Source organism: Syngnathus typhle, linkage group LG2 (assembly GCF_033458585.1).
Source record: "Syngnathus typhle isolate RoL2023-S1 ecotype Sweden linkage group LG2, RoL_Styp_1.0, whole genome shotgun sequence".
Classification (NCBI taxonomy): domain Eukaryota; kingdom Metazoa; phylum Chordata; class Actinopteri; order Syngnathiformes; family Syngnathidae; genus Syngnathus; species Syngnathus typhle.
This window is the reverse complement of record NC_083739.1, coordinates 19,006,696-19,030,678: the sequence shown is the minus strand read 5'-3', so window position 1 is coordinate 19,030,678 and position 23,983 is coordinate 19,006,696. Positions and strand designations below refer to the sequence as shown.

Below are 23,983 nucleotides of genomic sequence, written 5' to 3'. Positions count from 1 at the left end.
TAGCAATTCACTTAGTGTTTGCATTCCAAGGCCACTCAGTCAATGTCCAATTAACTTCGGAACGGTGATGAGTATTGGCTGTTGACTCTATTATTTTTGAATTGCTTGTGCTGTGTAGCTTTGAATGGAAGTACTAACAAACTAATAAATAAATACGTACAATAGATCTGCCAATGCTGCGGAACAGCGAAAAAACTTCTATAACCACAACAGAATAGCACATACCATTGTATTTGAAATCAAATAGAATAGCAGAGACTATAATGCCTCTATTGGCACTGCTAAGCAATACATCAAATTGAAAAAGGATAAATCCTTTGTTCTTTTGTTAAAAAACAAGTAATCATTAAAATGGTTGCACGATCCCGGTGAGTGCCAATATGTTGAGCAGAAAAGAGAACTACTAGTCTACGCTGGTCAGAGAGTAATGAGGGTTTTACTTTGTCACAGTAATGGTCAATGTCTAAAAACAGGTTCTAGGGCCGTGTCACACTATGTGGAAATCATCGTTCCCTACCAAAACTTTTTGGACACACCAAACCTTCTGTGTGGTGGTCCTGAAGCGTCCAAGATGCCAGATCAGCAGTCTTTGGTTATGTCACTACACAAAATACGACACTTCCAACTCATGATCAGCTACAACAGTGACCGTTTGGGATTTTTCTTTCGGCTCCAATGCGTAGTCTAAGCTCGTCACTGTGTGATTTTTGTTGTTTTATTTTCGCAATTTTGGCTCATGTTTTTCCTGCTCTTTTTCTCTTTTGTCTTGTTTATGTTTTGTGTCATCTGTTTGTCGTGATTCTTTTTTCTACATCTGGGCTGCCCTCCCTGGTTTTATCATTCCATGTCAGAGGATATGATATGCTCCTTGCACTTAGTGTGAGAATGTGTCACTAAGTGTTTTCCTACTCTTGTGCTTGATGCTGCCTATCAATTACATCACACTGTATGCGGTCTTAGTCAAAAGGTTGGGGCGTATTGCTGTCTGCTTTGCTCTTGATGACACTCATTAGCTCATCACTAATGGAACCCTGGAAGATAAATGGAGGCAGGAGATACTCCTAGTCTGTTACTTTTTGTCTTTTTGCCAAAACACAATTTGCCATGGGGCAAGGAGATAGCTGCACTCATCCAAAGTTTCGAGACAAGGAATGAGTGACTGCCTCCACTTTGTTGGATTTGAAGCTAACGGTACACAAGCACATAAAAATAAACTGGATTATTTTTCTCACTGAGAAATAATGGAAATTTATCTAATTTATGGTTCCAATTTCACCTTACACTTTACCATTGTTGATCGCCGTGCAAGTATAAAAGGTGGTATACATCTTTTCCAGCGTAAAACAAAAACAAAAGTGACATGATTTCTGTGAGGAGTAACACTTTCCTTTTTCATTCTGTTGTCTTCATTATAGTTTTCCTTTTGGGCTTCTAATCTATTTTACCCTTGTTAAGTGTCATATAAGAAAAAAGAAACTGTATGGACTGAGAAACGTTTTTGTTGTTGCTTATTTTGCATTCAATTTAATGTAAGTTGTTTGACCTCTATTCCAAAGGTCCACTTTGTTTCATTTCTGTCTTTTGTGCTTGAAAGACTAGCAAGCACCAAGTTCCTTCCTCAGAACATAACTGACAACTCTCTCAAACTTGGATGGTGACAGCTTTTGATGCCTGTCAAAATGGGTTCTTCATTTAAGCAAATCATTAATGAATGTGCCTGTCAAGCACATCATATGTTCACCTTCAACCCTGACTGGATTTGAGGCTCAGCAAATTCTGATTACTGTCTAAGAAAGTCCAAGCGTTATTATGTGACCTTTCAAACTCCTCTTTATTGTGCCCTTTTGCTTTTACTTTTACTTGCTTCTTCAGACAGAGAATGGGACTGAGAGCAATATCTCTATCATTTGTTTGCTACACAAGGCAGCCTTACAACACATTGAAAACAGAATCATCAGTAGGCTGAATACTCGAGCCTTTTTTCACTGAGTGCGCTGAATAGCAAAAAGGTCGTCATCCTCTATTTCAGTCTGGTTTTGATTATAAATGACAAATTCCAAATCAGACGTTCGGGTGGGAACAGAACATAATTTTAATATAATTGAGTGATTTGCGCAATGAATCACTGTCGGAAAACTGGAGGATGTGTTGCTGCAGACATTATGCTTCAAGGCAAGTGTAAAAAAATCATAGAAGCTAAATGTTTTTTCACTGTGTGCCACGAAATGGCGTTTAAACATGGAGTGAAATGGGCATTCAAGGAAAGTAAGGAGGAGGGCACTTAAACAAATTCATTAACTTGTTTGAACCAAAGAAAGAAAAAACAAGTCTAAATACAGCACCTGATGCGTAGAGCTTCCTCCATCTTTTCAGATGTATAAGCCAACTGTAACAACCTATTCTAACCTCCTTAATGACAGGTTATGACATTTTTGTAATGTTGAATTCAACCGTATTGCTACTCATTTCGGCAGCCAGGAAGACCTTACTCTATTTCAGGTGTGTAGTCGTAACAGGTCAGTAGTTGTAGCACGATAAGCACCTTTTCAATACAAATGTGACAATTTAAGTTCTGTCCTTCCATTTCTTAAATCACAGGTTGCGGATCGTGGGCAAGTGCAAAAGGCAGACTACACTCTGCAGTATCGGCATTTAATCACATGGGCCATATCGTAACAAACAACATTCACAAGTGTGAGAGCTGAGCTATGTGCACTCGCGTGAGTGAACCAAGTTATTGTCCACCAAAATTCAAATCATTACACCCAGTTTACAACAGACTTAGCATAGGAAAATAATTCCATCAATGAATCTCACCTTAATTAAATGTATAAATTCCTGTAAATGTTCCTTTGCAGCACAAATAGCAGAGATCAATTGGTTTATGGACACACGTGTGGTTGTGGAGATGGATGCAGTGACATGGCCAGTGGCGAAGTTCATTAAAGGTGTTGCCGTATACAGCTTCTCCTCTGGGCCACGTTTTAATTGGCTGGTGACAGTAACATGCTGTGTACATTGCGGCATGGTATTGCCACTTTTCCGAAAAATGTGCGATATGTTCTTGGTTGTGTGTGTAAACACAGTGATCGTAGGGGCCCTGCAGCTCTTAATGATGTTTGCTGAGTGAAAAGCTCCTGCAATAACATGCTCATTAAAGAGCCTAGTTTACTATACGATTACCCCCAACCCATGACTCCCATCTTTGTCCTGGTTTTCTTGACCACACAGTATCTCACTGCATCCCCCACAAACATCTCCCAGCGTTGTTGACCTCATATTCAAAGAAACCTGTTAAATTTTGTGTCTCTGATGTGAAATGCCATGTAAATGTTAATTAAATGTTAATCAAACAGCTTAAACACGGTAATGTCATCAGGATTTGGAAGTGTTATATTTAGTTGCTTGCCGCTCATTCCTCGGCGGTCAGTCCTACCCTAGGGCACTTTTTTTATTCCCTATTGTACATCAAGAGGAAAAGTTGAATTACATGGCAAAGGAGGTTATATATATGCCGGAGAGACAATATTTCGCCTGCCTAATTAAAATGAATGTCAGACTCCCCCCCCCCCCCCCCCCACACACACACACACCGAGGAGTACATCAATCTCCCCTCACGATAGGCCCAGAGTGAGTCGTACCCTGTCACAATCTGCTAGCAGTGCCATCTTTCTCCAGACAAATGCATTCCCCTAGAAGCTAGACAGACAGTGGCGATAATGTTTGCATATGGAATCGCTGATTTGTGGATGGTCACCGCACACTTAGGTCGGGCTCGCACTCCCGAGGATCTTAAATCCCGCCTTGAATGATAACGGCAGTTGTACAAAGTGGCTGGTGGCATTTTGGAGCCATCCGAGGCTTGAACATCTGGCGAAAAATCAATTTCCACTGTTACTTGTTAGTCTGTCAGTCCCTTGTGCAGTTTTAAAGCAAAAGAACATCGTACATGGCCTTTTGGTGCTGATTTCCTCTCGTTTTCCAATTGCCCGACTAACTACTTATTTATTTGCTTGTGAATTTCCCTGCTTTTGTAGCCTGCGTTTATATCAGGTTAAAACTTGTGGAACTTCACTACAGTCTACATGAGTTGTAGCTTTGGCATTTCCTCACTATTGGTGCGCATTGTGGAGCTAAATTACTGACTTAGTCCGCCCCTTTTGCACAATTGCTATGATGAGTCACTTGAATTCGACATAACACAGTATAAAACGTCCTCCAGGCGACCACCAATAAGTGCAACAGGCACTCCGGTAGAAAAGCAATAACAGGAGACAGAAATTATACACTGCTATGTACCACCTGAAGAAAACATGGCATCAAAACTGCGGCGTGCTCCAGCTCCCGCTTGATTGCAGTTACAGACCTTAAATATGTTATCTTATTTTTCCGCCTAAGAATACAGCAATGTTGTATGCACTGTGATTGTCTTAATAATATTGCATGTCATATAGAATTTTGATGGGAGATCTGGACACGATCTCCAAAACCAGGGGGTTTTAAAAATAGAAATAAAAAGCCCTTTGATTCGTATCGGACTTTTTCTAATTTTCATATATTTTCCTAAAAGATCTCAGTGGTGATTGTAGATGGGGTCATTATCTTTATTCTGTATTTCCATTTCTTTTAATTTTTCAAGATCCAAAACTTCTAATGAAGTGAAAACATTAAACATGCCTTGCAAAAGGGTCTCCTTGAAGCCGTGATCGAAAGCAAAGTCTAATTTTCCCAGCACAGTATATAGCCTGCCGGGTTCATTTGAGCTACTCATGCAGATGGATGAAAATGTGAATGGTTTAGTGCTCTTAAGTTAATGATCTCAGCACGAGTTGGCTCCCCCCCTCCAGGGCTTCTCATTGTGGAGACTATGAGTACAGTAGTAGGAGCACTGGGCTGGTGGCCGCTGCAGTCTTCTGGGCTGAAATAATGACTTGAAAAACCCAACAGACATGCGGTAATAGTAATAACTGTCAGGCCCAGTCTCCCATCAGTGCTCACATCCTCCTAATTTAGGATTAATTCACGCTGTGCTCTAGGAAACTCTTTTTTTCATCGTGTCTTATCATTTTATCCAACACAAAGCTGGAGCTATAGTTCTTTTCTGCTTCAAAAGATGCAACCAGCACCATCCCTAAAGTTTTATATCTAACAATAATAGTGTCACTTTGGAGTTCAGGAACAAGTCGTACTTGACCTTGTAGATGGTGAATATTGGACCCTTTAATGACTTTTCCTCCCTCTTCCTCCCATTTTCAGGGATAATGGAATTTCAGCTGTGTTAGACTCAGAATTCACAGTCTGCTACCTTTGGATGGTTTTGCTCCATTTTCCCATTGTCCTTTATGTTCCTCCTTAAGTTTGATGATTTTTTTTGAGGGGGCCTGGCTCCAGGTCACAGATCTCAAGTCTTTTCCAACCTGGCAAGTATTTGAAACATAGATTTTATTTTCTTTTACATTTGCAAACAAGATTAATGGATTCTTCCCCTTGCAAATGTTTTGCCTGTTGGAGCAATTACATGAGCAGTGACATAGCCTGTTATTGTTTTCAGTGTAACTTTGTGAGAAATATTGGTGCTTCCCTGTTTTTGCCATAGGCTGTTATTTTTATTCCGATTCCTCCCCAATTGCATGCACTATTAAAACTTTTGTAAAACCTTATGACTGTTAAAATAGAATTTATGTGTGTATGTATGTATGTATGTATGTATGTATGTATGCATGTATGTATGTATGTATGCATGTATGTATGCATAGATACGTTCCTTGCATCAAAACGTTGAGTTAACGGTTGTGACAGCTATTTAAGCCTAATTTGTTATACCATAACTCGTTAGTTTATATTCTATTTTTGTAGTGTAGTGAAATTAGAAGTCAATGACTTGACTTGCACGTAATTGGCTCCCTCTCATCGCTGCTCTAAAGTAACAGATGATGATGTACAATACTCAGTGTATTTTACTGCTACAAACGATTGAAAGCTGTCTGCATCTGGTATTGTTAAATGAGACTTTTAGATTTACTTTGTTACTTTGTGGATGTGTCAAACTCTTCAAGCCAACATGTGCGAGCATCAGAGCTGGTTCCTACAGTATATTTTTTAAATCATAATGCCATTAAACACCACCTCCACTCGCACAACTTCTCATTGTCATCCTCCAGCTTTTGTGTGTGACTAACCATGGACTGTGTGCGCATGGATTACATGCCTGCATGTGAGTTTAACCCCATTTTGAATGAAACTCTTATCCCTGTTTATTTACTGAAACCACAAGTAAACAGTCCCAGTGAGATTCCTTTAATCCTGTTGTTTCATACCCTAAGCTCTCTGACGTTTATGCAGTTCATATGTAGATCACATCGTTCCCCAGTGCAAAAACTAAGCGTTGAAATGGATAGCGATTCGTGCCGCTATGAGCTTTTCTTCTCAAAAGGATATTCTTTCTCTTTTCCCCCATTGTCTTTTCCTTTCAATGTGGATACACTGCTTTTAAGAGATCCCGTCAGTTGATTATGAATATGTTATTCCTTGCTTGATCTCAGTCATGGATGTTCATGTAATGCATGTTTTAAAGAGATGTAGTTGTGAAGACTAGCCCACAGCCCCTTTCGGCCTTCATATTCTTACTTATTTTCTCTTAGCAAGTATTGAAGATAAAACTGTTTTCTCATTCTGATGATCAGGCGACTGAACATGTGCAATAAGTGTAGGAGAGTAAAAGCTCTCTCTCCAACGCTGTAGGCAACCATGTAGAAAGGGCCCCCGATTAGTTCTTTGTCTCTCGCATTCTCTTAGAGCTCAGCCAGCATTTCTGCCCCCGAATAACTCCTACACAGTACCATATTCATTGAATAATACAAGGTGAATGATCGCTCGTGTGCTAGACAGTCACGTTGCTCAAGGTTTCTTTTCTGCTATGCTTGACGTGTATGACTTCATCGGGCTCCTTAGGATTTTTACCGGTTTCACTGCGTAGCATAATATTTTCGAACTGTAACAGTAAAATATATATATTATATATATATTATGTTGAAAACATGCATGTGGAATATTTCATACAGTGTCATATTAATCCCTAACCAAGTTAACCAAGTAAATGAACAGCAGAAAGCACTTCTTACTGAGTGAGTCATTGCTGCGATCTGCTGTATACTTCTGCTTTTCCAATTCAATGAAAGAGTTGTGCTTTTAATGGTTGAGGGTCAAATTATAGTCTGAAGCAAACAAACTCCCCATAGGAATTGAATATTGATTCGCAATTCTCTGCTACTTAATTTGTGTGAAGCGCTGGAGAGTCTCATCATATGTAAACAAACAGAAGAATAACAGCTTAGGAATCATTGTGATGGTTCTCAAGGCTTGACATTAAGAGAATAGCTTCTCAGTAGTTTCCATGGAGACCCTGGAGTATCTACGTAATGGCCTGTATAATAAAATATTGGTGGACTACATTCAACATCCTGCTTTTGTATAGGTCTGTTCAGTTTTTGGTACCCACAAAAAACAACTGGCTATATTTATCATTGACTCAGTCAGCATGTCTTTTCTTTTGTCTTTTTAAACCTGCTAGTAATTAAGTTTAGTTGTAAGGATTCAAGCATTTTACAAATTGGTTGCCATTGTATGCCCCTCAAGTCTGAGATTTAGCATGCGCTTGTGCGTTTTCTTCAGGTATCCCCCACCGCCTCTCCGCATTCCAAACACCCGTATGCTACTCTTTATTGATCATTGTTGTAAATGTGAGTGTGAATGCTTGTTTAGAGCTATTATCTGCTCTGTGATGGGCTTGGTGACCAGTCCAGAGTGTACCCCCACCTCCAGCTTGCCCCGTGATGAATGGTTGGATCCATGCATTGCTCACAGGAAAAGGAAAAATAAAGGAATAAAAGAAAGTGCTAAACATGCACTTTTGGAGAATCTGTTTAATAAGTTTTGCATTATCTTGCTAATTAACAAAGAAATAGCCATGGAAAAAAAATCTCCCTGTGAGGGGGTACTTACTTCGTGTTCCTTAGCTATAATGGATGAAATAACATTGATAAACCATTTTTAGACTCGTAATGGCTTAAATTGGACATATACAGAAATCCTTAAGTCCAAAACTTTCTTTAGAGTAGTTTTTTCTGCATGCCCCTACTATCTTAACAAATGTAGATTTTATTAAAAGAACGTACATTGAGGACAATTACATACATGCACTAACAAAATAGTTTAGGGCATTTAAAAGCAAAGTAAAGGAAAAAAAAGTAGGTTTCTAAACTGACAGTGAAATTGATTTTAAATGCTTAAAAAAGCCTTCTCCAAAGGTGTGAATGAAAAGTATTTATACTAGGGGCTGACTTCACCTCTGTTGGCAGCTTAGTCCACTTGTGTGGAATAAGCTTTTACTGAGTCAACAAAAAATACTGATGCTCCCGATTTTACTGTGACTGACAAAGTAAAATGCTTCTCATCCACTTTCTTAAACATTCTTATGCAGAGAGCTGATGTTATCTCTTTCCAGATTTGTAATACAGCAGCACATATGAGGACGTATGCTGCCATCTATGTCAGGATCACCAAAGGCGCTAGTGATTTGCATGGTATTCCGGCATAGTTTTTTATATTTAGTTTTTTTTTTTACATTTATTTTTATTTTTATATATTTTTTTGACTGATGACCTGTAGCAAATGCTTATGGCTTTCATGTAAAAAAAAAAAAAAAAAAAAAATGGACTCAATGCTATTGAGTGAACCATGGTGGGTTTCACTTTGTTTTGAACAATGGCCACTATCAGGATGGCTGTGTACTGTATATTGTGCGCCTTGTGTATTCTACCTGTGATTGATTAAAGTTGTATGAAGCTGACCAGCTTATTAATCGATTCAGCAAAAGCCTGCGGTCCCTCGTGGAGGACGTCAATCTTTCACCCCATATTCTTTCTTTCATTTCTTTCTTTTATTTTTACTTTCCCACGATTTTTATAGTATAGGTGCAACAGGGCAGACTGTGAATCATATTCATCCACGGGAAAGCTTTCCTTAACTCTGTGTGACCTAGATTTAAGGTTCCCTATGGAGAGGGTGAATGCAACAATTGCAGTTTAAATAATTATTTCCTGTGCTTAGAAAGCCAATACTGTACAATAAATTATTATTGAAAAATAAGCAAGGTTTTTTTTGCACTGCCGAAGAATGTGGAAATAAATAGAATTGCGGCAGTAAGGCATTTTTTGCACTTAAGGTTAGGGGCTAGAGTTGAACTATTAAATCATCAAAATATATGCACACAGAGTGTTACAACCCAGATTCCAGCAATGTAAACTTTTTAAAGTTTCATACTGGAAATAATAGACCCAAATACAAGGATGTGCCATTAGAAATGTGTTAATGCAGTGCTAGAATATGTCACATTTGATAAGCTAAATGTTGATGTTAAATGCAAGAATGATATTTTTGTGTGTGTTCGTTCAGGGTCAACATCAATTTGAAATAAACATCTCTAATCTGTCCCTGTTAAAATGAAACAGTCAGGATCGTACTATTTAACTAAATTGTTCTTGACAATTGAGGACATGCCTGCCAAGTTTAATTCTGACCATTATTCGCACATTTAACAATAATTAGTTATAGCTGACATGATGACTACTTTCAGTGGTGATCATTTTCAAACAGACACAGGCTGCCCAAATATTTCCGCACTCACTCATATTTTGAGTCCATGTTATGAAGCAAGATTTTCTCAACTAACTAAATGTATTCATTGAACAATGAGGAGATCTTTAAAGCAGACATTATGGGTAAGCCATTCAAATTTGATTCAATAATAAACCAAGAAGGATTGCTTGTTTGCTTGATAGAGTGGTTGGTTGGTTGGACAAAAGGAAAAGCTCATCAAACTGAAAGTTAACAATTTGAAAGGAAGAAAAAGTTGGTTGGTTGGTTGGTTGTTGGACAAACATACAAGCTCATCACACAAAAAGTTAATCATTTGAAAGGAAGAAAATAAAAACATATGAATCAAAGTTGGGTGTAGAGCGGCGTTCCCTGACACTACATTGCTTAAACGCCTATGTGTCCCATCCAATCAGATAAGCGGGTTGTCACGGCCTTTCTCGGCTTGCCTTTTTCAAAGTAGCTCAGCTCTCAGGTTCGAGGTTTTAAATATCAGCTCTGACCTTACCGTGTGGAATTTGTGTTTTATTTTTCTATGCTAGTGTCGGTTGTTTCTGGGTACCAGTTTTTATTTTATTTTATTATACTCGCCACGTTCCATAAGTTAATGTTGGCATGAATGCTTGCAGCTCAACCACGACCTCAAGGTTACGTTTACGCTATGTTTCCAGTAGCAATTTTCCCCCTGTATTTTCAAGTTGTTTTTCAGGATAGGCCTCCTGAGTCCCAGAAGCTCAATTGCGCCCAACATTTTGGCCTGCAGTTTACAAGTGCTTCCCTATATTCCCTCCTGGCCTGTCACTTTCTGATGGGATCACCTTCTGTCATTTGTCACATTCTGTAAAGGTTTTCCTTAGCTGTGAATGGCAGGCAGTTTTGGCGCTCGTTTGTTGCACTGGGGAAGTCTAATGGCGCTTCTTTACCTGGCCGGCTCCAGAGTTGGCATCGCTATGGAGAAGCACACTGCTGAACGATACAATACGATACAACACAATACGACTTTATTTATACCGCATATTTATGGAGCATTTCATTTGTTTAGCTTGGTTTCAAGAATTCCATCAGTTAGTGTTTTTGCTTAAAGATCCAGTAAAGTGTTTTCAATTATCTCTCAACATATGTTTGAAGGTACTGCAAGTGTTAAAAACATTTAAGTACTGAATTATTGTGATTATTACTTTTTTGGGGGGGGGGCAAGTTTACACACCTTGTCTTTCTGGCATTAGTCGGTCCTCCTCTGCTTGCCACAGTGCGTGCCGGCTTTAGAGATGGCCCGGCCACCAGTCTACTCGACGCCAACGCCGGTCCACATTTTGCAGGCTAACAAGCTCACGTGTGAGCCCACGGACGGCTTCGATGTTTTCCAACAAATCACCGCCTCACTCGGTTTTGGTTGTGCGTGTCCACACACCAGAGACATTTGAAAAGTTTTGTGTTAATTAAGCGCAACGACACAGCACACATTATTTAGCCTGTGGTTCAACTCCAGACTATTGCGTACATACGGAGTTGAGCAAGGCATGTTTTCAATACCTTGAGTGGATACAGCTCTCTCTCTCTCTCTCTCTCTATATATATATATATATGTATATATATGCCATATATATGTGTGTGTGTATATATATATTTATATATATATAGAGAGAGAGAGAGCTGTGTATATATATGTGCGTGAGTGTGTGTGTGTGTATATATATATATATATATATATATATATATATATATACATACACACACACACACACACACACACACACACACACACACACACACACACACACACACACACACACACACACACACACACACCATATGTTGCATAAACTGATGTTGCAACACTGCATATGGGAGCTTATTGATTTCATTGTCAGTAACTGTGTTGCCGTGTCTTTTCCCATCACACAGCTGTCTGCCACATCAACATCCCGGGCAGCATTCCTGCAGTGCCTTTGTTGGGCGATGTTGTGCCCATTCCACGAGCAGCCAAACTGGAAGGGGGAAGAGATACAACTGGTACTACAAGGGGGTTCAAAGCCAAACCCTCTTGGACTCATGGTTTACAGCTCGGCCACAACTGAGAGCACTGCACCACTCTCAACTTCAGGCACAGTTCAGGTATCACACTGTTGTGAACGAAGGCTCGAAAGCAGAAAGCAGCTAGAAAAAAAGGTGCTGCAGGAATTCAACGGCCTCGAATATGAAAATATTGGTATCCGAATTGCTTTTCTTAAGCCACACAGGACTAACCAATCAGAGCATAGCACAGAACAGATACAAAGGGGGTGCCTGGGCCACCTGCAGAAGTGTCACGTGTTAAAAAGTAGGTTTTAAAACTAGGGTTGGGGTTTCCAACGGGGGTTTCAAACTACTTTTAGGGTTTCTAAGATTAGGGTCTCTAACTAGGCTTTCAAACTAGGTTTAGGATTTCCCACTAGGGTTTCCAACGAGTTTTACGATCGCCAATTAGGGCTTCAAACTAGGGTTAGGGTTCCGGACGAGGGTTTTAAACCAAGGTTTGGGTTTCAAACTAGGTTTTAAAACTAGGGTTAGGGTTTCCAACGACGGTTTCAAACAACTTTTAGGGTTTCTAACTAGGCTTTCAAACTAGGGTCAAGGTTATAAAGTTCTATAGAGGTCGAAGAGACTAGGGGGTTAATTTTTTTTTTTTTATGAACCCCATCATTTAATCTTTATCTGCCAAAGAGGGACAGGCACACCTTTCTCTGCTGTAACGTGCCTCTATCATTTGTGACAAATTTTACAACACATAATCTTTCAACTTTCCGCACAATATTTAAATGTTGAACTTGTATACCTTTTAGGATATGATCAAATTTCGGCTGTCCCCCAGTTCAGAAAAAATGACATCCAGTCCAAAGACGTCTGTGAGAACAAAGTTGGACGATGGAGCACGTCAGGGACGTTCATCTTCATCGCCCACTCTAAGTAAATGTCGCCTTATCTCTTGCAGATGCGTTTCATTCTTTCCATTGCTTAACTAATATAATTGTAATGACAAATAATTTTGTTTCACCTCACTCAAGTTGGCATGTCCTGTAAAACAGAATCCACTATCCAGCGTTGAGGATGAGCACACTCCATGACTGAGGCTCACGGGAACTGCAGTCAAAGTGCAAACACTTGGGCTGAAATGTCTTTCTCGTGCATGTCGAAGAGGTCAACTCTGGCTAATACAAAGAAACTCTTCCAAAGTCCAACCCTGTTACAGCTTAAAATTTGGATACCAATTATTGAATTAAACCCAATGACCTGTTTGTTGAGCTAGTCATTGACAACATCTTTTATTTTATCAACAGAAGTCTGGGCCTGGCATTTAAATTTAGATGGGTATCATGTGATAAGTGGAACTGCTGTTAGGGCCATGCCAACCTGCTAGATTGTGTGCCATATTAATTGTATGTATTTGTATAAAACGTTAAATTATTTTGCTTTAATTATCTACAAAAAGGTATATGTTATTATTATAGTCTAAAATTATTATAAGCAGTCATAAGAATTACAAATATTAACACTACATCACAATTTAGTCAACATTCACAAAAATTGATATGAGCAGTGGTTAATTTGCATCATAAAGAAGTCCACCAAAATTGACTGTATTAAATATGGCTGTTTAGAGCGGGCGATGCTGTGTGTGCTATAATTGTTGATTCTTGGGACGTTTTTACAAAAGAAAATGGTTAAGACCTAGGATCTCTTTAATATTTTTGCAAAGCATGCCTTAATGTTGCTTGAAAAAAACAATAATGGTTAATTGCAATCTAATGAAATGGCAGCCATTGAAGTTACTTTGTTGCAATAGGAACTCCAAAAGAATACTCCAATTACCATTCAGTATTTAGTGTGTTTATGTGGTGATCTGTTGGTGTTATCTTATATATATAATTTTCGTAAACTGATCCAATAAACCGCAGTGGGGGTTTAGCTTTGTAGCCTTAGTATTTTATTAGACGCGCACTAAAACTCAAACTAATGCACCCAGATTTAAACTTCATTATTCTAAGTGACTGTAACAGCGAAAGCTATCCATGAACTTCCTAGGTATATGCAGCCCGTTGTTTGTACCACCAAGGAAAGCAACGTTTTGAATTACTGCTGGAATATTGAAAGACTGTTGTCCATGCAGCTTTGTCTGACCACTGTTTAAGATCCATTTAATCACAACATATAGCCATCCATCCATCTTCTTCCGCTTATCCGGGGTCGGGTCGCGGGGGCAGCAGGTTCAGGAGCGACTCCCAGACTTCCCTCTCCCCAGCCACTTCATCCAGCTCATCTCGGGGGATCCCAAGGCGTCCCCAGGCCAGCTGAGAGACATAGTCTCTCCAGCGCGTCCTGGGTTGTTCCCGGGGTCTCCTACCGGTGGGACATGCTCGGAACACCTCCCCAGGAGGCATCCTGTTGAGATGCCCGAGCCACCTCATCTGGCTCCTCTTAACGTGGAGGAGTAGCGACTCTACTCCGAGTCTCTCCCGGATGACCGAACTTCTCACCCTATCTCTAAGGGAGAGCCCGGACATCCTGCGGAGAAAACTCATTTTGGCCGCTTGTATCCGTGATGTCGTTCTTTCGGTCACGACCCATAGCTCGTGACCATAGGTGAGGGTAGGAGCGTAAATCGACCGGTAAATTGAGAGCTTTGCCTTTTGGCTCAGCTCTCTCTTTACCACGACGGACTGGTACAGAGTCCGCATTACTGCCGACGCTGCACCGATCCGCCTGTCGATCTCGCGCTCCATCCTCCCTTCACTCGTGAACAAGACCCCAAGATACTTAAACTCCTCCACTTGGGGCAGGATCTCATCCCCGATCCGGAGAGGGCATTCCACCCTTTTACGATCGAGGACCATGGACTCGGATTTGGAGGTGCTGACTCTCAACCCGACCGCTTCACACTCGGCTGCGAACCGCTCCAGTGAGAGCTGGAGATCACGGCCTGAAGAAGCCAACAGCACCACATCGTCTGCAAAAAGCAGAGACGCGATGCTGAGGTCCCCAAACCGGACCCCCTCAACGCCTCGGCTGCGCCTAGAAATTCTGTCCATAAAAATTATGAACAGAATCGGTGACAAAGGGCAGCCTTGGCGGAGTCCAACCCTCACTGGGAACGAATCCGACTTACTGCCGGAAATGCGGACCAAACTCTGGCATCGGTGATACAGGGACCGAACCGCCCTTATCAGTTGGCTCGGTACCCCGTACTCCCCAAGCATCCCCCACAGAACCTCCCGAGGGACACGGTCGAACGCCTTCTCCAAGTCCACAAAACACATGTGGACTGGTTGGGCAAACTGTCATGCACCCTCAAGGATCCTGCTGAGGGTGAAGAGCTGGTCCACTGTTCCACGGCCAGGACGAAAGCCACACTGCTCCTCCTGAATCCGAGGTTCGACCTCCTGACAGACCCTCCTCTCCAGCACCCCTGAATAGACCTTACCAGGAAGGCTGAGGAGTGTAATTCCCCTGTAATTGGAACACACCCTCCGGTCCCCCTTCTTAAAGAGGGGAACCACCACCCCAGTCTGGCAATCCATAGGCACTGTCCCCGATGTCCACGCAATGTTGTAGAGCCGTGCCATCCATGACAGCCCCACAACATCCAGAGCCCTTAAGAACTCCGGGCGGATCTCATCCACCCCCGGGGCCTTGCCACAGAGGAGTTTTTTTTAACTACCTCAGTGACTTTGACCCCAGAGATTGGAGAGTCCGCCTCAGAGTCCCCAGGCCCTGCTTCCACAATGGAAGGCGTGTAGGTGGAATTGAGGAAGTTTTTGAAGTATTCTCCCCACCGACACACGACGTCCCGAGTCGAGGTCAGTAGCACGCCATCTCCACTGTAAACAGTGTTGACGTTGCACTGCTTCCCCCTCCTGAGACGCCGGATGGTTGACCAGAATTTCCTCGAAGCCGTCCGGAAGTCATTCTCCATGGCCTCGCCAAACTCCTCCCATGCCCGGGTTTTTGCCTCAGCAACCGCCGAAGCCGCGTTCCGCTTGGCCATCCGGTACCTGTCAGCTGCCTCCGGAGTCCCGCAGGCCAAAACGGCCCGATAGGACTCCTTCTTCAGCTTGACGGCATCCCTTACCGCCGGTGTCCACCAGCGGGTTCGGGGATTGCCGCCAGGACAGGCACCAATGACCTTACGGCCACAGCTCCGGTCGGCCGCCTCAACAATGGAGGCGCGGAACAAGGTCCACAACATATATATTAGCACAATTTTAAACGTGCAAAGCTGCAGTGAAAACTGTGAAAAGTTGACCAGTGAAGCAAAGACGGCCCTACAGGACTGTTTGGAATGCGATGACTGGCTTTGAAACTTCAGCTGGCAGCTTGAATGAATATACGGACATCGTACATTAGTTTTTGTGAGGACGTGTCTCAATAAAAAAAATTCACTCGTTCAACATGGCATGGTTCACTGCCAAACTCAGACACTCAGGAAGGCTAAGGTAGACACCTTTCAAAATACTGTACAAATGGTCGCAAAACCAGCTGAAAAAGAACATTAACATTGCCAAGAGAAGTTTTGCAGAAACACTGGGGAAAGAGTTTACCGCTAGCGACTGCGTCACTGTGGAATGGCCTAAAAGGAGTTACAAACTATAAAAGATAATCCCTCCAAACAGAGGGGACCGGCTGATCCTGGCTGACACCCAGTTCACAATGGACCCCGCCTACTGCTCAGAGACTGCTGGGATAGGCTCCAGCATACCCGCTATCTGGATGATGGATTGATACTATTAATTCACATAAAAGTGGTTTAACAGAGGGCTATGTGACCGTAGAACAAAACCTTGCCACTGAGTCCTTTACACGTTTTCTTGGAGGTTTACTCAAAGCTGCTGGGTTTATATTACCAAGCGTGCTCTTCCTTATCATTCCCAATATAATAATATCCCTCCCAAAATAACTTTTGAACTACAAGTTCTAAAATCCCTATTAGATATTCTACATCCTGCACACATCTGAAGATAAATGTGCCTCTGTCTGCATTTCTTATTGAAGCCCAAACTGCTTATTTTCTGTACTTGGCATCTGCCAGTAAATACATCAAAATTGTAGTAAACACAACACACAGCCACTCATCTCCCATGACAGCTCAAATAAGTTGAGTCGAGCCTGGCCATATGCTCAATGATTGGACCCTTTAATAAGGTTGTTAACTTATTGTGGGGGAAAAGAATGGTCTTGATCTGGGTCCACTTCAAGGGCCCATGCATAGCAGAGCGCTCTCTGAAGAAAGCCCAAGTGGCCTGAGTGATTGAAGCATGTGTTGAGAGGGAAAACCAATGATCTCTGCCTTTTGTTAATTCCAGACACTGAATAATTATTGGCTTTGTGCATGTTCGTGCATGGATAGAATTTGTATTTTTGTTTTTCTTTCAGATAGCTCTTAGAAGGTCTTTATTGACTGAATATGACAATGAAGTATCCCTATTAAAATAAAATACCGATATTGAAGAAAAAAGTAGCATTTTTAACAGAAAGCCCCCAAAAATGACCTGTAATGTCACGTCAAGGTTTGAATCCTATTACCTATATTGTAGAAATGAAGTATAAAAAATTAAGTGACTTTTCTTGGAAAAAGGTCCAAATCATTCACAACTAATGTATGAGTATTAAATGAAAAATCAAGACTTCAAATATTATACAAGGTGTGCTTTAACACGCTCCATTTTCCATTATCTTAATGAGCTTAAGTGTAGAAAAATAGATGGATGGATGGATGGATGGATGGATGGATGGATGGATGGATGGATGGATGCAAATATGGCAGGAAAAATGAAAAGGGAGTCTCAGCCAAGGAAAAATTTAAATGAATTAAAAACGTAGGAGCAAAAATGTCTTATTGTTGTTGCTGAGCTTGTATGTATTGTCCATAGTTTAGCTCAGTTAAGAAAAAAAAGTCCATCTTGATCAGGTAAAACATTCGCCACTGGCAAGGAAAATAATGAAAACGAACATCCTCAAGCCAAATGTCTTCAGATGAGAGGTAATGCAAGCGTAAGTTTGAGACAGAGAGCCAGCATAGCTCTGTGTGCATGTTGTATGAACAAATGGGAGCTACAGTGAGACACCTCGGGCAGACCTAGCAATTTCCAAAAGATCATTCGAGCTCCAGCACAGAGCACGACAAAGAGTAGGAGGAAGGACAAAGATGCTGGGAAACCTTTTGTTCCGGAATTACCATGGCGACCAACCAAATACCTCAGGAAGAATCATTGTTGAACTTAAAACTCACAATGACATCTAAATCTAACCCTTTTTCAGGGTGGATACATTTACTACTCGGTTCAAATATCTTTAGTATTTCACACACTGCGTTCTGCACTTTCTACTTTGGTGTAATCATGGTAAAATGTGGATTTATATTTATCTTTTATACGAACCACTATTCATGTTAGCGCAATACTCGGAATGCAGTGTGTTGGCATCTTCTCATTATAGTTTCTTTTAGCTATTTAAAGTAATGGCAGTGACTTTTATTCCATTTCCAATTATTTGATTTTTGAATGCAAGAGTATCCCGTTGTGGTTGTTAGCTCAGAATGCAGGAGGTAAAGATGTGAGTTCAAGTGACAGATTTAATTTGAGATGGTCACTGCTTACTTTATGATTCAACAACTTTTTGCACATATATTTTGCAGGTCAAAATGACATCCACGAGGTTTTTTCTCCAGAGTCACCATGGGGCCCTAAGGTAAACAACATTGAGGTCTCGTTCATTCGAACTTTTATCGTGTTATTTTGATAGTTCCTCAAAGCTTTTGGCAGAAATTGCCCGAGCACTGTTTTACCAAGGTTTTTCTTTTCCAACGTCAAGAGTTAATGTGTACTCCACAGTCCAGATGCAAACCCTAAACCTCATAACTGAAGTTAACGTGATAACCAATTGGTCACCTCATTGCCCGCCTATGTTTTTTTTTTTTCCAAGCAAACATGACTGAGCTTTAAGAATCCATGTGCTGTGGCTTTAATTAGTAACCTTTTATTGTTTTCAGAAAGTACATCAAGAGTATTAATAATAATGATACATTTTTAGCACCTTTAAAAATGAGTTTACAAACTACCATTTGAATAGTTTTGTGAGTCATCCAACAAATGTCAGAAAGGCAGTATTTTACAGCAGCTAGGCTGCTAGGATCCTGTATTGACTGTATGACAGGGAAAGGACACTTTATGGCACTCAGAAATTTGGCCAAGTGGCAGGCAGCATATAAATGGTAAAAAAATTGGACGTAACTGAACCCAGCAGCACACCAAAGACAAGGGGTAATTGGCTTGAGCAGGCGTTGCCCAAGTTGACCAAAGATATTTGCTCGAAAAGAGTAAAACCATCTTAATCCAGAACCTCTGGACCGTACCCATTGTTTAAGCCGATCAACTAAATTAGTGTACTTAAATGTGTCGAAGGCACAACAAAATGAGTTTTGTATAAAATGAAGTTCAGTATTTTCTTAAAGAGCAGCGAGAGTTGAATTTTTCAATTTGACAAGCATATTTCTTTCAGCTGAAGAACTGCTTCGAACATTGATTGAAACACTTTTTTTAGTACTACTATATTCGTCAAAGTCAAAAGTCAAAGTCAAAGTCTGCTTTATTGTCAATCTCTTCATGCCAAACACACAAAGAAATCGAAATTACGTTTCCCCTATCCCACGGTGACGAGACACAGTACACGATAAACATACAAGTAAACAACTCAAAATAAAAACAAGAAGGCACAAACAATGAACAATAAGAGTGATTAATAAACAAATAACACAGTAAATAAGAGGAGCAAAACGGGGCAAGAGTGCACAGCAGACAGTCAGAACAAAGCGCAAAAGTACAGGACGCTACGCAGAAGGGGGGGAGAGAGTTCAGGACCCTAACAGCCTGGAGATCACAAACTCCGCCAGTGGCGAGCAGTGCTCGCATACCACCACAGAGTCCCGGCACCATCCATCACGGATGTAGACGCACATCCCACCTCCTCGCGACTGTCCCCGTCGTACAATGGCCCGGTCTGCCCGATAGCACGTTAGCCACTCCAGATGCACAGCTACGAGTACTATTATTACCACTACTATTCATTGTAGCTATGTGTTGCAGGGGAGAGTAACAGTGAGTAGTGTTACTTTTTCACGGTATAACCTGGGAACATGTCAGATGTTTTATGAGCCAACTAATGGCTGAAGTGCATATGTCTCTTCTTCTAGCTCCTACATTTATATGAAAGACTAAGTAAATAACGGTGTGAAGCACAAGTCATTATTGCTGAGGCTGCTCTGAGTGCACACCATAAATCTTTTTGGCTATGTATTCATCTATCATTTTAATGGCACTCCAAGTCTTCGCATGGAGAGATGAAATGGGAATCAATGTGTAAAGCCATGACATTGCTTTTGGCATCCTAAACTTCATCTTGACTAGTTGTGCAGCAGTAGTCACAAATGCACTCTTTTCCCATTTCCTCTGCTTTTAAAGATACAGCTATAAAAATAAGTGTTTGAACCAACTAAACCCATTTCCTTTTCCTGCTCAACAAATTTCTCTTCCCTTGTCAACATGGCTGTCAAGTGCTGATTAATCAATCGCATCCTTTTCTGGGATGGCGAGCGTAAACAAGCCTTTCTCTCCGATTCTGTCGGCAGCCATTGTTTGATCTGACAACTTTCTCTTGCTTGCATACATTATTGATTTTTAGCCCCCTGTTTGCTGCTGTGCAGAATGCTAATTATGCTGTGATATTTATAGCCAACGTTTGGGCTAGCCATTGACTTTCCATGTAGATGTTGATACTATTTTGCATCGGGTCGTGGATGTTTTTCATGGTCATGCTGTAAATGCAAGCGCACGCGTAGTCTCCAAGCCAGGGTGAGTCTCTGTTGCACTTTTTTTGTTGGCACTGGCTGATCTGGCAGCTGCTACTGTCTCAGTCACAACTCATTTGCACAGATGCCTGTAATGCTGAATAAGTTACATCCCATTCTTGTCTTTGGATACCGTGACAATCGTCTCGTTTTACCTCATTTCTATGTTAGCACTACTGTTCATTGCTTTGTGCAAGCACTCTTGTCACCGGTCTTCAAGTTGTAAACACAATGCAGATACTCATAACAATGTCTGTCTGTCTGTCTGCGACTGTCCGTCCGTCCGTCCATCCGTCCGTCCATCCATCCATCCATCCATCCATCCATCCATCCATCCATCCATCCATCCATCCCATCCATCCCATCCATCCCATCCATCCATGCGAGAGACCTAAGTTTTTGTGTGATTGTTGAAGCATATTTTCTTGTCAAACTACAAATGGTCCTTCTGTTGTCACATGCAAATTGCAAGGTATCCATTTTCTTTCCAGACCACCGATAGTGGCTGTTGAACAGAGCTTGATGAAACTGCAATGTAATATGAATGGCAGGTGTATTATCTTTGAAAGGAAGCGTTCTAATGCACTGCTGCCAGGGCCTGTAGAATTGGCTTCCCTCAGAAGCAGAGATGTCGTTAAAAAAATACTTATTTTCTTGAAACGGGCGCAAGACCATGATTACGTTCCTGCTCTACAACCCTTTTTGTAGGATTGTAAAACTCAGCAGCTATTTTGTTTCAACATTTGTTGAAAGTATTGCAAGAGGTGTTATTATTCCCTGTTGTCCTTGGTTCTCCCAAGCTACAGTTTTGTATTTTTGTTGCACCAGATTAGACGCAGGGCATCAAAAATATCTAATATGGGTTAAAAGCAGCCGTGACTAATATGTATAGAACATATATTTTTGCATTCAAGTAGGATTGAAGCACTATTTGCTCAAATCCTTGGATGTTTGTGTGGTACAGTCCTTGGAGTGCAATGCTTTTTAGCATTAGAAATAAACACAATTTCGCCCAGGGTCATAGTTCAGTTCAGCATCTTAAAATAGTCTTGTTTGAAATGCTAAATGTTGACCTAAAATGTCTTCCTACTACAGGCTTTGTCCTATCCTGCTACCCTAAACAAGATGAACAGTGTTGTAGTGGATGGATGGATGGATGGATGGATGGATGGATGGATGGATGGATGGATGGACGGATGGATGGACGGACGGAGGGAGGGAGGGTTAGGGTTAGGGAGGGAGGGAGGGAGGCTGGCAGGTAGGGATGGATGGATGGATGGAGGGAGGGAGGGAGGGAGGGAGGGAGGGAGGGAGGGAGGGAGGGAGGGAGGGAGGGAGGGATGGACTGGGTGGATGGATGGATGGATGGATGGATGGATGGATGGATGGATGGATGGATGGATGGATGGATGGGTGGATGGATGGGTGGGTGGATGGGTGGGTGGATGGATGGATGGACGGACAGTTGGTGCGGATGGATGGATGGAGGGGATGATGATGGAGGGGATGGATTTGATGAAAGGATAGGTTCAGTGTAGAACCTTCTATTATCACCTATGCTTAGTCTCTGTCAGCGCCAATTCTTCATACTTTGACTTAGTAGTCGCCTTCTGACAGCTCGCTAATATGTTCCTTTGTGTGCTTGGCTGCTACACCGTTTGTTCTTAAAATTACACTTGCTTTCTCCTTTCCTGTCCCAACATCCTGGCAACATTCGAAAACCTTTGTGTACCGGACGATACCTGCTACACAGTAAAGACATCGGCCCGTCCATCAAATTGTCAGCTACGTATGAGGTGTCAATGGTCAATGTACAGTACTTGAATTCTGAGATGGCTGAATCCTTACATTCAACATAATTTTAGACTTTTATTGTTTCGTAAAACCCTTCCTTCAGGTCGCTGAGATTAACCTGTAATGCTCCTTAAAATTGGCAAAGTGCTCCTCAAACGAAGTCATTGTATGAGCAATGAGGAAAGTCATTGGGTCACTGTATATTGAGTTTAAATGGAGTTTACAACATTTCAGGTTACATTGCACTATTAAGCAGTCAAGTACTTCTAAATGGACATCTCCTGGATCTTTAACTTTAATGATGGTGCTGTGATAGTGGCTCTACAGCTTTTGGCAGGGAAACTCAACTTCCTACTGCAGATGTTTTACATCACAGAAGATGCATTTTAAAGGAGACACTATGCTTTGTAATTTGGGTGGTTGGATAAGATGCTAAAACAAGGAGAATAAGATTTGATTCGATTAATCTAAATTAGTGGAGACTCATATGTTTTCTGGGTTTTCCCAGACAAGTGCAACACCATCTGTTCATGCCAACATTTTAGTTGGTTTTGAGGTTTCATTTGCATCTTGTCAACTGAATAAACCGCCAATTTTTTACAAACACTATTTGTAATGTTTTAAATTGTGGTTGTCATTTGAAACTCATTAAGTACAAGCGTCTCCCTTGTTATTCATAATAAAACAATGATACCAAAACAATCACAAGCTATATAACATAACATGACGTGATGATAGCTAACCAGTGTTTCTTTTCAGCTATCACTGTCTCAACTGACAGCTACCTCACACTACCCGACCATGAGCAATTCCAGCTCAGGGTTGCCATGGCAACAGTCGTCTCTTCACCAGCCTTCCCTAACGGCGCCGGTCCAGTGGCCATCACATGCTGCTCCTTCTCTACGAGTTCACAGACATGCACAAAACACACATACGGAGGTAGGTGCACACTCAGAGTTGGAAAGCAAGCCAAGAGGCCTTCACAAAGACAGCATACACTAATACTTTGTACAAAATACAGCATGCATAATCATTTCAACCAAAGTATACACAGGCAGTCACTGACTGAGTTCGAGAACATGTTTACAGTACTCCACTTGTGCTGCCAAACTAAACTTTAGCCTCAAACCATTTATTTTGCCTGTGGAAATATGACCGATGCTGCGTGCAGCAGATTTCCGCTTTTCATCTGTATTGTTTTTTTTTGTTTTTTTTGCGGTTTAAAATGCATTTCTGTCTCACCTACTGTATCTCAAAAAGCTTTAATTGTTTAAATCACAATACTGGGTCATGCCTTTTTCTCCCAACAAATGTGTCTAATTGAAAGCTTTTAGACCTCAAACATAATGGAAAATACCTGTAAACGTAGCTAACTGGGTGTAACTGATAACCAGCTTTATGGACTTCCGGAGTCTCATTGCTTCAGCCAGGGGAATGAAGAAATGAAGACGTCAGCTAGACTGTGCTGTGTTTAATTACGGAATAATTTCCAGAAATGAACTAAGGCTAACCTGCTCCCCCAGTTATAGGTATGCACAGCACAATATCAGCACTTTGCCTGTGAAAGCTGCCTTGTCTCTGCATAATTGGACCATGTTCACCCACAGGCATTAGGCATCTACACCTTGTGGACACTTTACTAGGTACACCTGCACAAC

At 41.4% G+C, this 23,983-nt stretch overlaps 1 protein-coding gene across 4 annotated transcripts in view; it reads left to right on the top strand.

Moving 5' to 3' along the window:
• The window catches only part of nphp4 (nephronophthisis 4), a 102,822-nt gene that overhangs the window by 36,890 nt on the left and 41,949 nt on the right, over positions 1 to 23,983 (top strand). For all 4 annotated transcript variants that reach the window (XR_009713789.1, XM_061273107.1, XM_061273106.1 and 1 more), the window contains 4 exons: positions 11,561 to 11,770; positions 12,478 to 12,601; positions 18,324 to 18,376; positions 23,085 to 23,264. Coding sequence is in view for 3 of the 4 variants with exons in the window: in XM_061273107.1 (XP_061129091.1) it covers positions 11,561 to 11,770; positions 12,478 to 12,601; positions 18,324 to 18,376; positions 23,085 to 23,264 (567 nt within the window). In the remaining variant the exon portion in view is untranslated. The remainder of the gene's footprint in view (positions 1 to 11,560; positions 11,771 to 12,477; positions 12,602 to 18,323; positions 18,377 to 23,084; positions 23,265 to 23,983) is intronic.